This window comes from Psilocybe cubensis, chromosome 2 (genome assembly GCF_017499595.1).
Source record: "Psilocybe cubensis strain MGC-MH-2018 chromosome 2, whole genome shotgun sequence".
Lineage (NCBI taxonomy): Eukaryota > Fungi > Basidiomycota > Agaricomycetes > Agaricales > Agrocybaceae > Psilocybe > Psilocybe cubensis.
In genome coordinates this window covers 713850-728980 of record NC_063000.1, presented here as the reverse complement: position 1 = coordinate 728980, position 15131 = coordinate 713850, and the positions used below count along the sequence as shown (strand labels likewise).

Below are 15131 nucleotides of genomic sequence, written 5' to 3'. Positions count from 1 at the left end.
AAGCAGTGGTGTAGCCGGCTTAACGATGGAAGCTTTTTAGCTAGCCTCACCGTCTTAGGCACTCCAATAATCACTGGTTGCGTGCGGCACTTTGTCGGGACGCAACGCTGCTTTAGCAATGTCAGATATCGAGAGATCATGTTAGTCTATAAATGCGGCGCATGAGATGAAAACGCACCCACAAGCGTCAAAATGTTTGCCGCTACCTTCCTCAGGCTTCTCTCTGTTTCCTTTTTGGCTGTGACCTACGTTCTCGCAGCACAGAATAGCTTGCAGCAGGTCACCAACTTTGGTTCCAACCCGACAAATGTCGGCATGTACCTCTACAGGCCCAACGGACTGGCGGCAAACCCAGCTCTGATTGTGGCCATCCACTACTGCACCGGCACCGCACAGGCCTACTTCTCTGGAACGCAATACGCCAACCTCGCTGACTCGTTGAAGAGCTTCATTGTCATCTACCCGAACGCGCCGGACAGCGGAGGATGCTGGGACGTGCACACCAGCGCGACGCTAACCCACAATGCGGGAGGTGATTCCCTTGGTATCGCGTCGATGATTCGGTATGCGATTTCCAATTATGGCGTTGACCCCGCACGCGTTTTCGTCACTGGTACCTCGTCTGGTGCTATGATGACCAATGTGTTGGCTGGTGCATATCCCGACCTGTTTGCTGCAGGATCTGCGTGGGCTGGAGTACCGTACTCTTGCTTCTCTGGTCCTGGAATGTGGAATAGCGCCTGTGCGACTGGCCAGCTTACCAAGACCGCTCAACAATGGGTGAGTGTATATCGTTTATCTCGCAGAGAAAATGGCTGAATACGTCCCCACTTACCAGGGAGATCTTGTCCGAAATGGATATCCTGGTTATACTGGTCCACGTCCAAAAATGCAGCTCTGGCACGGTACACAGTAAGTTTAACATCATGACTGCTTCTTTTCCAATACGGCTCACCTTCAATTATCTTTCCAGAGACGAAACTCTCAATTACAACAACCATCTCGAGGGAATCAAACAATGGACAAACGTCTTTGGATACAGTTCCACACCTGTCAGCACACAATCGAACAGCCCACTCTCCGGATGGACGAGAAACACCTACGGTCCCAATTTCCAGGCCATTAGCGCCCCAACCACACACAACATTCCCGTTCAGGCAAACGAAGTTCTCACATGGTTCGGCCTGATCGGCGGCACGCCAGGAACATCAAGCACCACCGTTCCTCCCACCACCACCCAGACTTCCACAACCGTGGCGCCAACCACCACACGGGGACCTACGCAAGTGCAATACGGCCAATGTGGAGGGTATGTGATCCCTTTATTTTTATGTGCAAATTTTTCCTAATATCATGGCATCAAACAGGATTGGATGGACAGGGCCCAACGTCTGCGCGAGCCCTTTCACTTGCAGGGTCATCAACGACTGGTATCACCAAGTAAGAGCAGAGTACATTTTTTATGCCGTCAAAATCTCACCTTGGACTAGTGCCTCTAACGAATTGAGATTCTGGCGGTTGCCAATCATAACGGAAGAATCCCTAAGCTTTCCAGTCGCACGGTTTCTACGTCATCATGTTGGTAGTCGTAATGTAATTAGTAGGACCTTGAGTCGTCGCTTGATAAAAAAATAAATTTGGTCGTAAGTCCGTGAACCAAGAAAATTAAACGTTGTGAAAGATAAATGACAGGAAAAAAAGGTCCTGAAATGTGTCTGTCGATGAAAGATATTTAGTCCGCGTTTCGAACAGGAATTAGACGAAACAATGAACAACTGATTGGGGGTTTAAAAAAACTAGGGACTTTAGGGGACCGTCAGAGAAAAGTTCCTTTGCTAAATGCAGACGACGGTCGTATAGGTTTGCTTGTATCCCTGACAGTGGGAGAAATTTTCGTGTCTCGAAACTGCAGAGAGTCAAGTTCGTCCGCTTCGTTCGTCGACAAAATTTCATCAGGATCCACTGTGGAGGAGTTTCGGATCTATTCTCAACAATCATGGAGCGTCAAAAATCAATTTTGAATTCCCATTTTCCGAGAGTGACGCACCCCGAATCACTGCCTCCGTTGGGGTTCACGCTCGTGGTACTAGCTGTACGCGCCCGTCGCACAGGTTGTTTCCGTGCTAATTCACCGCTCTTGTTCTGGTAATCAGTTTATCCTTGCGAATCAATATGATTACTCGTATTAATTCGTGGACCTGGCCCAGGAAAGTAAGTTTAACCCCTATAATCCCTCGCAATTCCCCGATATTCTTCTAGAAATTTGGTTTAACATTTTAGACTCAATACCTTCTCTTCCATGTGTTCAGAATACAGTGAATCAGGTGTCTTGCTTCAGAAGATAGTGGTATCTTGGCGTGCACATGAGATGCGCTTCTCGTCAAATCCAGCCTGCCTCCAACCCGGTAAAAGCGATTATTCGAAAAAAAGAAAGGAAATTGACATTGGGAGACGTTTCCAAGAACCAGCCACCTAATAGCAGACGCCAAAAATCGACTTCGATTCTTCGGTCATGATACTGCTGAAATCACTGTGCCATGCTTACGGGACTTCGTCGGCAAAAACGCATTTTTGATAATGCCAACCACCTAAGAACATTTTCAGCGAATAACTCTATAAATATGATGCAAGGGTCAAAGATAGTGCAACAACGCTGAACATGTTTGCAGCTACTGCCCTTAAGCTCCTCGCTGTTCCAATCTTGGCGGCGACTCACGTCCTCGCAGCTCAGAATAGTCTGCAGCAGGTATTCAACTTCGGCACCAACCCATCCAACATCGCCTTGCATGTCTACCGACCCACTGGACTTGTAGCGAACCCAGCATTGATTGTGGCGCTCCACCCGTGCGGCGGTAGTGGCCCAGGCTGGTTCTCGCAGACACGATATGCTGACCTCTCCGATTCGCTAAAGACCTTCCTCGTCATCTACCCTAGCTCGCCCCCCAATAGCAATGGGTGCTGGGAGGTGTACAGCAACGCGACGTTCACGCACAACGGCGGCTCGGATTCGCTCGGTGTTGCGTCCGCCATCAAGTACTCCCTGTCCACCTACTCTGCCGACCCTGCCCGCGTGTTCTTGACTGGGTTCTCGTCTGGCGCGATGATGACTAGCGTGATGGCTGGTGCGTATCCAGACCTCTTCGCCGCTGGCTCTGCGTTTTCGGGAGTTCCATACGCGTGTTTCTCGGAGAGCACAATGATCAACAACCCTTGTGCGACCGGTAGAGTTTCGAAAACGCCCCAGGAATGGGTGAGTGTTGACATACATCTTGGATACCGTTTCACGAACTTGGTCCATCCAGGGAGATCTCGTTCGAAGAGGATATCCCGGCTACACCGGTCCCCGCCCCAAAATACAGCTTTGGCACGGATTACAGTGAGCAGCATTCTACCTTTGTGACCTAAAACGAGGCTCATTAGTTATCCTGCCATTTAGGGACGAAGTCGTAAACTATAACAACCAGCTGGAGGGCATCAAGCAGTGGACCAACGTATTGGGGTACAGCACTACACCTATCAGCACACAAACGAATGACCCTCTCTCTGGATGGACGCGAAGCATCTATGGTCCCAACTTCCAGGCCATCAGCGCACCAGCGACCCACGGCATCCCCATCCAAGAGAACGAGGTTCTGAAATGGTTCGGCCTGGTTGGCGGGTCTCCTGGAACAGGAACCACAACCACAACCAGACCCCCATCGACCACCACCACGTACCCCCCGGAGCAACCCACTCAAGTGCAATACGGCCAATGCGGAGGGTATGCATCCATGTTCGTTATTATTATTTGAGACTTTCTGATATCGTGGTTTCAAAGCAATGGGTGGACAGGGCCCACCGTCTGCGCGAGCCCTTTTACTTGCAGGGTTCTCAACCCATGGTATTCCCAGGTCAGTAGGGCACAACACTGTAATAATAACAGAAACTGACCTTTGCGCAGTGCCTCTAATACTGATATCCGTCACAATCTTTGGAACTTCCACAAAGCGTATAGGTCATACAGGAAATCACTGACCTCTTTGAGTCAAGAACTGTAGCACTTATATTGTTGATTACGAATGAAAAGATGTTTGAGCAAACACGGGATTCTAATAAATATTACATTTTATTGAGTGAAAAAAGAGCACACAGCGATGAGAGAAATCGAAGTTTCACCAAACGCAAATAAATGCCCACAACATCCGTCAGACAGCTTTCAGCTTCTCGTTGACCAGCTGGCTGAACTCGTCTCTTAGAATGGCTTCTTTTCTCTCTCTCTCCTCCTTTTGTAACTTCAAGATCCCTCTCTTCTCCTCTGCACTGATAACTTGGTTCTCCTTCCTCATACGCACAGCGTTCATCCTCCTGTGCCTGCTACCGCTCATCACGTATCCAACCTCCTCGTACTTGGCTATTTCCTCTGATGTCAAACCAATTTCACCACGACGAGGGATACGTGTTTCGGTGCCTTCCTGCAAGAAAGCAGCCATGGCGCTACCCTCACCACGAAGAAGAGCGCCACCATATGCACGTTCATCGACCTTTTTGTTGCCTCCTTTTTTATACATAGGTTGCGGACCGACTTCCTCGCCGGAATCGGAGTCGCCTTGGCTTTGTGGTGGCTGGCTGGTAGATTGATGTCGAGAGGTTGAGGAGGAAAAGGGCACATCAATGGGAATGGTAGGTGTTGCTTTGGACGGGGCGACATCAGGTGTTTTTCTGTCTGCCGTAGGGGTTCTGCTACGGTCCCGAACGCTCTTGCTCCTGCTCTTGCTCCGACTCGGTGATCGACTACGAGTTCGTTTACTGCGGTGTTTGCTATGCTTGCGGTCGTCGTCATCATCACTGTCATCGTCACTGGAATACCGAGAGCGATGCCTGCGATGCTTCTTTTCTTTTCTGCGCTCCTCTTTCTCGCGGGCCTTGCGAGCACGTCTTCGTTCTTTCCTCCTCCTTCGTTCTTCTTCTTCAGAGTCGGTGTCACTGGGGGTGGGTGACCGGTGACGTTTAGACTTTTTGCTCGACTTTTTACCTCTCGGGGACCTAACGTTGAATAATGGTTAGATGAAAATGAAAAATTGGATGAGGAGACAGATTCGTACAGATCACGAGCAGGTGCTTTCGGTGAAGGAGGCCATATATCGACAGTTTGTGCTGCACGTTGCACACGACGACTTCAAGCAGAAATCAGCAACATATAAAAGGGGCCTGTTGATCATGGAAAACTTACGCCTCTAAGAAATTGCTGCCGCCGCTTCCTTGATATTGGAAGCTTTGTTTCGGAGGGTACATGCTGTCTTGCTTCCTCCAAGGCACCGAAGACTCTGCGCTGCCTGAGGGAGGGGGTGGGCGTTTGTAGTCGTCGTATTGAGGGCTAGCTCTGCGCGGTTCGGCAGGGCCATCTCGACGGTCGTCCCGATGACTATCGCGCCCTCGTTCTCTGCTATCATCTCTGCCATTACGTCGGTCGCCATAGCCAGAGTCTCTTTCCCTGCCACCGTCTCTTCCTCTTTCCCTTTCTCTGTCTCTGCCCCAATCTCTGTCTCTACTTCGGCTCCTGCGAGGTGACGGACTCCTTCGGCGTCTTGGAGACGGTGAGCGTCCCCTTTTCTGAGAGGATGCGCTTGCTCTCATTTCTGGAGCAATAAGACCCATTCGTGAAGGGTGGATGGTCGCCATCGTCGTCGTCGTTGTAGTTCAAGGACTGAGTTGACTCCCAACAGCGCATGAATTAACGTGCCTGTGGGAAAAACATCCTAAATAGGACTTCGGAGCTTTAATATCTGTACCTGCACAATGCAGTGAACTGTGAGTTGGCTTCCAGCGCTTCGGCCCCAAATATCTTGCTTCGTCAACTTATCTGATGATTCAAATGGACGAACAATATCTCAGCAGTATACGCGACATATATGACACTTAATCTGACACTGTGGTGAATTTTCCAACTACTTACGGTTGGATTGGGTTTGATGCGTTTCATCTTGTCTGTGCTTTTCAACGAAATCTATATGCTTCACCGTAATGTATGACTTATATTCCATCTAATCAGGTCTCCTCGGGGCCTCATAAATGCGCCACTCGTGCTCGGCGGGCATGGAGACCTTCGACCGCAATCTCAGGCCTTTGCACATGGGACCCATTAATCCGACAAATCCGACTTGCAAGTCCCTTGAACTCTCTACGATGCCGCTTCCTTCTAGACCCATGCCGTCTGTGACTTTACAGTGAACCCAGATGTTTGGAATCCGATGGCCATCGCAAGGACAACATGGTTTTGAAGGGTTGACCAATCATGGAGGGTAACGACTAGCGCCAAGGTTGACAAGCGATCACATCATATCTGATAAGACGGATAAAAAAATCAATCTTATCAGATTACAAAATGCAAGCGCATGGAGAACCCTCCTTCTCCCTCGACAGTAGCACCACTTGCCGTAGAGGTTGCTCTTAAAATTTTTGCCTCTTTGACCAGATACGAACGAAGAGAAATGGAAGCCTCCACTGCCGCTACACGCCGTCTGCAAACCCTGCGCAACCATACCAGCTCCTCTGGGAAACGGGAGCAGGGAACCCTCCTCCTAGTCCTTCCTGACGGAGGAAAAGTATCCACTGCGTTGGCAATTGGAGAAGAAAAAGTGAATGAGATAATTCTCAATGGCTCTGTAATTCTGTGCTACACTATTTCGGCGTCGAAATCATACGCCTTTGACATTACTTCTATTGGCACGCGATACCAGGGAGCGACGACCCACATACCTAAATACAACCTGTATATCCTCAGTGCGCCCCTCTCAAATTCACTACCTCCTCGCTCAAATGATATATCCATACCCGAACTCTGGGTGGGCATATATGCATTGTTCCAATTATACCCCGACAACGAATACATTCCCTTCGTCGCCCCTTCTATCCCCAATGTCGAGGAGCTCAAATCCTATTTACTTACCACAGGCCTTGCTCGCGCATACCCAACTTCAGGGATTGCTCCCAAAAATTCTATACCGACCGACGACATTCTGTTCCTTTCCCGTGCAACGTTCTGGCAAGGCGCCGGCACGACTGGATACCACCGCCTAAGCTGGATCCTAAACCCCCAAATCCCCTTTCCATCCATCTCCGCTTTCACACGCAACGAGAAAGTTATCGCCCAACACCCCCTCCGTCCCTCAAAGCCGCAGCCAGGAGAGGTCCTTTATCGACGCTGGTGCAGCCATGTGAAGCAGACCTTTGAGATCACCTATTTTGACCTCGAAGGCGTACACGATGGCTCAAAGGTACTCGCAGGGCCGAAGGGGTTATCACGTCACATGGCCGCGTTCCACAAGTGGCACAACGACGAGCGCGTGAACAGCGCTTGGGGCGAGCGAGGCAGTCTCGAGACGCACAGAGACTACATCGAGGGCGTCCTCGCGGACCCGCATGTCCTTCCCTGCATGATGAGCTGGGACGGGGAGCTGATGGGATATACTGAGATTGTATACGTAAAGGAAGACCACGTCGCACAACACTACCCTACTGGTATTACGCCTGGGGACTGGGAACGCGGCATACACGTTCTTGTTGGCGAAGACAAGTTCCTTGGTGGCGGAAGATGTGCGTTACCCTATCCATCTTCCTGGCGCGCGTGCGTTTTCTGACACAGGTTTTACAGCCGAAATATGGCTCCGGTCACTTGTTCACTACATTTTCCTCGCCGACCCGCGGACGGACAGAGTTTGTGGAGAGCCCAATCATTCCAATACGCCCATTATTAAAGTTGGGTCGAAATCTGGGTTTCATCTCGAGACAGTATGTCAACTACCCACAGCATGCCATCCCAGCTTTTTTCGCTAATGCATTTGCACAGTTAATCGATTTTCCCTACAAACGTTCTGCTTTGATTCTGAATCCGCGAGAAAATTTTTTCAAGCTGTGCCGCTTGCGTTAATTCCAGTGTCGCCTTTTTAGTTCCACTTCTAATTAAATTTAAATCCACGTATCTTTGCTTCTTACCACGTACACGCAAGCATGTGAACGGGGAAACGCTGGGCGCTAATCTGGGTGCCGCGCGTCTGTTTATACCTTCCATCCGTTTCCATCGGTCGATAGAATGTCATGGCCAGAAAAGTTTTGTGACATTGTCTAAGTGCTAGCGCAACGCGCCACTTCTCGCGGAATGCTATACAGCAAAACCCACGCTAAGGTTGTCATTGCCTTGCAATTGCAAAGTCAAGATAGTGAACTTTTCAGGTAAGGCAACGGTCTAACCCGAGTCCCAGTTAATCCACAAATAAAAGCTGGCCATGCAACATAGATAAAAATTTTGATACACAGATAGCCGAGAATCCCAATCATTCGAATAAGAGCTCGTTTGCGTCCTCATCGCTACAGATGGTAAAAATAACTTTACTTGTGATTGGATCGCAGCTCCGCTGTCCCGACAGATCGACTCCAGTCTCGACACCCTGGACTCTCGAAGGTTCTTTCGCTGGACAGCAGATTGCGAATGCACCCGTTCTAGGGAATTATTATGATCTGGAATGACTCCTCTTACGGCTTCTCGAATAGATCACAGGGTCCTGGGACTGCCAAATTAGCAGTATCATAGACGGATGACAATACTTACAAGTTCAAAGCTTGACGGAGAGTATTGATTCTATTCACTTCAGTTATAATCTCCTTAAGTAAAATTACCGGGATAGGAAAGTTATTTCGCAAAACAGAGAGAGGCCAAATGACACGCCACGCTACCCACTAAGTTCAGAGGCACTGCCTGCTTAGCACAGCCATTTTGGCGGTGATGGGACCATAGTCGCACGGCCCCGACGATTCGAATGCAATTTTCCAGGTGATAGCGTAGCACTCGGCCATGCTATTTACTGCACAAAGGCGCTGTTGGCGTGTCCATTGTCAAGGCAGAGAACCTTGTTCTGGGCTAACTCTGGATCTGCCAAAATCTTCATGACGACTTTGTAGTACGACTTGAACGTTGAACATTCGAATGACAACCACTGCATTGATTAACAGATTACGCAAAAAGATCCTTTGTTTTCTTTACCAAGCTATGGCATTTTGAACATGGGCATGGCCCTTCGGACAGCCTTCAGTGTTGAAATTCGCCAAAAGAACATCCATCGGGTCGTGGTAACGAGCGCTTGAGTCATGGCGGGTCAGTCCCCACGCCGTGCTACCAAACGGAGAAACCCTCGGTAGCGGTTCACCTCGCAGCTGGGATAAGATATAAAAAGGGAGATGGGCATCCGTGGAGGGTGTTTTGCTCATCACTTCATTTGCCACCCAAAATCCATCCACCCTGTACACCACAGATTCTTTGGACCCCCGCTACAACACAATGTCTTCATGGCCTGGACCAGGATGGCAAGCCCCGCCGCGATACATGCAACCAGACCCAAGAGCGTATTATCAGCCGGCCCCACCACCACCTCCAGTAGCCCATGGATGGTACAATTTCACCGCCAACCCAGCACCCGTGAATCCAGAGGCATATCGTCTGACTTCACCTTCTGGTAAGTTTTTCCGGTGGTGAATGTGGGTAACAATTAGCTGACCTATTCTGCAGCCACGCAACTCGCATCACTCAAATACCCAAAATTAAACCCAGTCCTTGCTGAGGACACCACGCTGCTGCGGTACGACACCAGAATCGAGCCATCGTCCGCTATCGTTCCCTCCACATTCCATGCCCACCGACACGAGCTCGCGCTCAGAAACCCAACAACAAAATTGCGCCTGATCTCCAGATCGTTCCCATGGCAGATCGACATTCCATCGCACAAGAACATTACGTGTGAAGACATTTGGAACGCGCTATACAAAAGCCTACAAGAGCCAATCAGAGATTCCGAGTGGGGCTTTATCATCAGGGACAAGGATCTCAGAGCGACGGTGGAGGGAGCAATGAAGAAGCGATGCGAGGCTAACAAGAGCTCGGAGAAAATTTTGAAGCGAATCGACTTTTTAGGGGATGTGACCCTTTTTAGAGGGCTGGAAAAGGACGATGAATTGGCCAAGATACGATGCATGCCTGGAGACACCTTGTGGGCAGAAACATGGATCGTCAAGTTCATTTCATAGGTTTTCGATTATTCTTTTTGCTTGATTGGAGTTTTATATACCCGCGTTCATATTTTGGCATCTGTATACCTATGCAATATCTGTGTATCTCATTCAACAGACCTGCGAGGTCGTATAATTAAATTCACATACTGCTTAAAAGCACTCACTGAAGCTTCATTGATGAGAGGTATCGAATTACAAAGATCAGGTATTTGGGAGATATAATTTATTTGGAAACAGAAACATTGACAACTGCACCTTGTGTCAAGGCGCGGCTAAATGGGCAGAACTGTGAAGACCTAATGAACACGCAATTTCGAGAGGAATACAGCGCATACACGTACCTCATGGGCTGCCTGCGCCAACTCCTCGTCAATACCCACGGCTTGAATGTCCACAGTCAAACCAAAGCCAGGCTTTTCAGCCGACTCGCCCAAGCTCACGTTGGCAACAATCTGAGCTGCTTTCGCCATCTCCTCTTTCCCTTGCTTCTTCGCAAGCAGTTGCACGGCCCCAAGGAAGCATGCTAGTGTTCAAAGCATGAGCTAGATGTTGACTTTATTCGTATATCCACACTCACCAGAGTATCCCATGGCCAAAAGCTGCTCGGGATTCTCGCCCTTTCCATCTCCTCCTAGCTCCTTGGGAGATGCAAGCTTGAGATCGAGATTTCCCGACTTGACTGTGCCATTCCGTCCAGCGCCTTGTGCTCTCGCCGTCGCGGTGTACTGCACATCCAAGCATGTCAGAAATGACGTAGTATATTCGGGTTTTCGAGAGTGTACACACCTTGACAGTTTTGACAGTAACAACTGTCCTGGCGGACCCATAAACTTTGTTGAATGCGTTTTTTGGGTTCGCCGATGCACGCACTGATGTGGCGAGGAGGCTTCGCGCAGCAGGAGCGAACATGATGGTGGTTTACGTGAGAAGAGAACAACGCGCCATCACAGAATTTTCAAATTGATTGTCAGCACAGCCGGCAACGTGTTACGTCGTCAAAAGGTCAAAAGGTTGTCGAAACCTATATAGTCACATCGTGTCGGCAGTTAGCCCATACTCTCGTCTTTATGGATTGCATCCTGCATCGATGCTGACCTGAATGGCTTTAAACTGTTCGGGATGCTATGCCTTAATCATCGAACTCGATATTTTCCAGTCAAACTACCATTCAAGAGTTTCAAGCCTACAGTTTCAACAGGGACGCTGTGTGCGCCCTGAGGCTTGTCAATCATGGTATGTAATTAGGCACCTTCAGTATGTGATGCGCAGCATCACGCTGGGGGATGACGAGCAGAGTCACTGGCTGGAGATAAGAGCCGAACTATCCCCGTACTAAGCGCTAGTGTCCAGCGTTTCACGGACAAGTTTCGTCTCCATTCGATCTGTAACATATTCAGTAGCGATCGACAATAAAAGTGGGGAACGGCTCAGGTCCTATTCAACGCTATCTTCAACGTCGAACCTCCATGAATATGACCTCACCGACGACGGCCTTACCTTTTACATTCCAACCAGGCTTGAAGCCCAGGTTCAAAGCGAGGATATGGGTGCTCATTGAAGTGCTCCTCATTCTCTCCTACACCGTCAAACCATTCAAGCATCGGCCGCTTGTCTTTTTTGTGCCTATTGCTATCCTATGTCTCTATTCTCTATTCTGCACGCACATGATCCACCTCGAGCATGTTGCCAACAGTGGCTGGGGGATGGCATGCCGCCTCACGGCTATTTTGCTACTCTCTTCGACCAATATCCTCTTATCCGACATTCAACACGATTTACAACCTACAAAACGCGCAAAAGTTAGGCAGCAGAAGAAAAATGATGACATCAGGGAGGGAGCGCTGAGCAGAAGTATCTCGGAAGAGCCTTTTTTGACGCGTTTGAAGTGGGCCTTCATGGATGTCTGGTTCAATCCGCGCGCCATCAACTACTCGGACGAGGCCACCAACATTCTACCTCCCCGACCTTCATTCCCAACACGACGCGCTTTTGTTCTGCGCCAACTCCGCGACCTAGTCATCGGAATATTTATATACGATGTCACGCAGATAGTCGCTCGTGCGAACCCTTATTTCGGCTTCCCAACTCCAAAGGTAGAAGGGATCCAACAACTTTGGCGTCTAGGTGGATTTTTGTACGGTGTGGGGATATATTTGATGGTGCAATTCCAACACAAGATAGCTTCCATGATATTTGTTGGGTTTGGCATTTCCGATGCCGAAGATTGGCGACCTTTATTCCACTCATTTAAATACGCATATTCCCTGCGCGGGCTGTGGGGGTAAGTAAATCTCTTCGTTCGCAACAAATTCGTTCTCATCCTCTTTTCATCAGCAAAATGTGGCATCAGATGTTTAGAAGAGTGCGTCTCCACTATCTATACATGTCTTAGCGATATTCTAATTCGTCGTCCACCAATGCGTTTAGGCTGGACTCGCTCATGCAAACTATTTCTTGAAGAAATTGGGTATTCCTCGTAAATCCACTGCTGCAAATTTTTTTACTCTCTATGTTGTCTTCGCCTTAACTGGCATTTTGCACCATGGGGGAGATGCAATGTTTTTGCAAAGCATATCAAAAGCAGGCTCATTCCAATTCTTCATGCTGCAAGCTGTCGGTATCACGATCGAAGACTTCGTCCTCAAACTAGTCGGGTCAATCACGACCACAAAGGAAGCTAAGGCCAACCTGGAAACAACAAAACATATCGCAGATGCCGATGTTCGAGCAAATGATGAGAAGTTACCCCCATGGTCGGTCAGGCTGCTCGGATTTACGTGGGTGTTGGTGTGGCTGTCGATCACTCTGCCTTGGTGGACGGACCCAATATGCAACAATGGGTACATGAGGGAAATTCCTGAGTTTAGCATCATCCTAGGTCTCTGGCGAGGAGAGTGGTTACCCGAAGAGTGGCAACCTATTAAAGAATGAATTGTTTGTATATCATATATCCCCAACACTCCCTACTACTTATTTTTACGTTCCTAACTCATGCTTTGAATTATACTACAATTCTCCTAACTGTAAATCAAACATCCACATCCATACACTAGACCATGCAAAGGCATGGAAGACTAGCAAGCGGAATGATCTGTAGAAGGATCATTTTTGTTATCCTCTTCACCGAACCCGAGCCTAGCAACATTGTCGAGAATATCAGAGCCGTCGGTATTGATTAAGTCAACAGATATTCCAGACTTCCGAGCGTGGACTATGAGATCATAAGTTGTTCTGTCCATGATTATACCCCCTTTGAAGCCACAAATGTCGTGAAGGTTCTCCTCATCTGAAGTGTCATCCGACTCAGTGTCCTCCACATAAGTATTCTCTTCTGTATATTCCTGGTCTGATCCTACTTCCCAGCTATCATACCTCTTAAAATCTATCCTTTCTACTAGTTTGACAAAAGTTTAAGGTCGTACATGCCGGTTTTGGTGACTGCGAGAAGATAACCCGGTTGCTGAAGGACGTTCACCACAAAGAAATCAGCATATTTATCCAATTGACCCATTTTTTGATAAGAAAATTTGTTCACATTCACCCGAAGACGGAAAGATACAAGAAAACTTGGACCACGATACAGGCGACATCAACATGGGTGGTACAATGATTTCCAATTCGCGAAGATTTGGAAAATACGAGTCAGAATTCCTGTTGTCGAGCGCTCCTAAAAACTTGTCCAACAACGGGCCCAGGCGTCGATTAGGTCGAGTCGATACCTTCAACTTGATACGGGTGATTTGGGACAGTTTGTGGAACCGATTATCAAGCTGTGTGGATTTATTACGCGAAATCACCGTAAAATTGAAGGCGAAATCGTCCAAATGAGCTTGGGAGCGGCGAAGAAACGCAAGGAGAGGTCTAAGGAGGTGATTCGATGACGGACCAATATCGTAATAGAAATACTTTAACTGTAGGAGGGCAAGATACTCCAGGAGGTTGAACGACACGTTAAATCCAGATCGAATTTTAGCATGTGTTATAGTGTTGTTGACGATTGGTGTCGGAGGTAAAGAATCAACAGGGAACGACAAGGCAGCATGCTGAGTGAAATGGGTTATTCGGACTTGATCGGTGGGGACCCTCGCTACTTCAAGATGGGTCAAATTATCCAAACGTATCAGGGGTATTATCAGAGAACTGTCGTTCATATACAATGTAGTGGGAACAAGGTACTTCGGGTTCGGACTGGGAAACGTATCGCGAACTCGGTAATTTTGAACGGAAATGAGCCTAAGACAATCAATGGGATGTGCTTCTTCAAGGCCAGAAAGGATTCCAAAGTCAAAGGTGAGATCGGCTAATTCGACACTTCTCCAGCGGTCGCAATGCAGGTGTATAACCTTTAACACATTGTTAAATTCTTCTTTTCTTCCTTCGTTAGAGACAGATTTGTCGAACTTTATGGAAAGAGGAAGCGCCTGAGATCGACGTAGCATTTCCGTGATGATATCAACGTTGGGATGCCGGTGATTCAGCCTGATAGTGATAGACGACCAGAGCTGGGGCGTGCTGAGAGAAATTGACCTCCAGCGTGTACATACGGCGCTTAAAAGAATAGAAGGATTCCAGAGAGGAGGTGGTTGACCTGTTTGCGGGAAATTACTCGATTGAACGGCGAAAATGAAAATTCGCGACACCAGTTCAACTGGGAGACGGCAAGTCAAAAGGTCATGACGACCGTTTAACCGTTGTTTTATTTGTAGTCGGTCGTTGGCAAGTTCGACAAGTCTATTCTGGATTCTGGTGATTTCTTCGTCGATTTTGGTCCGTTGCATGCAAATGTCGCATCTCTCTGGAGAGCATTTCACGAGTAAATCGTCATGCAAAATAGAACAGGCTGTTTGCTGGCATGGATCGCAAGACTGGGGTATCATGATATGTTTGATCTGGTATAAAGTGGGCGTGAAAAGAGGAAGTGGTCAAAGAGATTGGGGCAGGCGAGAGTCAACAGAAAAAATGAAAAAGACTTGAAGCTTCTGTTTCCCACGAATTAGTTTATATTTGCCCGATTGTGCCTAAGTTTTTGGGAGCTTCGATATCTGTGCATTCAAGTAGGTCAACCGTAGGTTCTCAAGCAAGGACCTTGGGCA

At 48.4% G+C, this 15131-nt stretch overlaps 8 protein-coding genes across 8 annotated transcripts; 5 read left to right on the top strand and 3 right to left on the bottom strand.

Moving 5' to 3' along the window:
• Positions 1-192: 192 nt before the first annotated feature.
• On the top strand, positions 193-1499 carry JR316_0001732 (putative acetylxylan esterase A; the record flags this gene model as incomplete). Its single annotated transcript, XM_047887532.1, has 5 exons — positions 193-780; positions 839-912; positions 974-1309; positions 1368-1440; positions 1491-1499. 5 exons carry the CDS (start codon positions 193-195, stop codon positions 1497-1499), a joined length of 1080 nt encoding a protein of 359 aa, XP_047752455.1.
• A 1160-nt stretch (positions 1500-2659) lies between these two features.
• JR316_0001731 (Feruloyl esterase B) lies at positions 2660-3791 on the top strand (the record flags this gene model as incomplete). Its single annotated transcript, XM_047887531.1, has 3 exons — positions 2660-3250; positions 3303-3376; positions 3437-3791. The coding sequence occupies 3 exons, from the start codon at positions 2660-2662 to the stop codon at positions 3789-3791; spliced, it is 1020 nt and encodes a 339-aa protein (XP_047752454.1).
• A 393-nt stretch (positions 3792-4184) lies between these two features.
• JR316_0001730 (NKAP family protein) lies at positions 4185-5634 on the bottom strand (the record flags this gene model as incomplete). Its single annotated transcript, XM_047887530.1, has 3 exons — positions 4185-5022; positions 5082-5153; positions 5210-5634. 3 exons carry the CDS (start codon positions 5632-5634, stop codon positions 4185-4187), a joined length of 1335 nt encoding a protein of 444 aa, XP_047752453.1.
• Positions 5635-6467: 833 nt separating this feature from the next.
• Positions 6468-7906, top strand: JR316_0001729 (Acyltransferase ato1; the record flags this gene model as incomplete). Its single annotated transcript, XM_047887529.1, has 3 exons — positions 6468-7572; positions 7631-7767; positions 7826-7906. The coding sequence occupies 3 exons, from the start codon at positions 6468-6470 to the stop codon at positions 7904-7906; spliced, it is 1323 nt and encodes a 440-aa protein (XP_047752452.1).
• A 1404-nt stretch (positions 7907-9310) lies between these two features.
• JR316_0001728 (uncharacterized protein) lies at positions 9311-10053 on the top strand (the record flags this gene model as incomplete). Its single annotated transcript, XM_047887528.1, has 2 exons — positions 9311-9485; positions 9539-10053. 2 exons carry the CDS (start codon positions 9311-9313, stop codon positions 10051-10053), a joined length of 690 nt encoding a protein of 229 aa, XP_047752451.1.
• A 208-nt stretch (positions 10054-10261) lies between these two features.
• JR316_0001727 (uncharacterized protein) lies at positions 10262-10947 on the bottom strand (the record flags this gene model as incomplete). The annotated part of the gene is made up of 4 exons (XM_047887527.1): positions 10262-10324; positions 10380-10561; positions 10616-10763; positions 10825-10947. The coding sequence occupies 4 exons, from the start codon at positions 10945-10947 to the stop codon at positions 10262-10264; spliced, it is 516 nt and encodes a 171-aa protein (XP_047752450.1).
• A 563-nt stretch (positions 10948-11510) lies between these two features.
• JR316_0001726 (Acetyltransferase cdmC) lies at positions 11511-12969 on the top strand (the record flags this gene model as incomplete). The annotated part of the gene is made up of 3 exons (XM_047887526.1): positions 11511-12319; positions 12373-12400; positions 12466-12969. The coding sequence occupies 3 exons, from the start codon at positions 11511-11513 to the stop codon at positions 12967-12969; spliced, it is 1341 nt and encodes a 446-aa protein (XP_047752449.1).
• Positions 12970-13112: 143 nt separating this feature from the next.
• JR316_0001725 (uncharacterized protein) lies at positions 13113-14477 on the bottom strand (the record flags this gene model as incomplete). The annotated part of the gene is made up of 2 exons (XM_047887525.1): positions 13113-13425; positions 13606-14477. 2 exons carry the CDS (start codon positions 14475-14477, stop codon positions 13113-13115), a joined length of 1185 nt encoding a protein of 394 aa, XP_047752448.1.
• Positions 14478-15131: the final 654 nt, after the last annotated feature.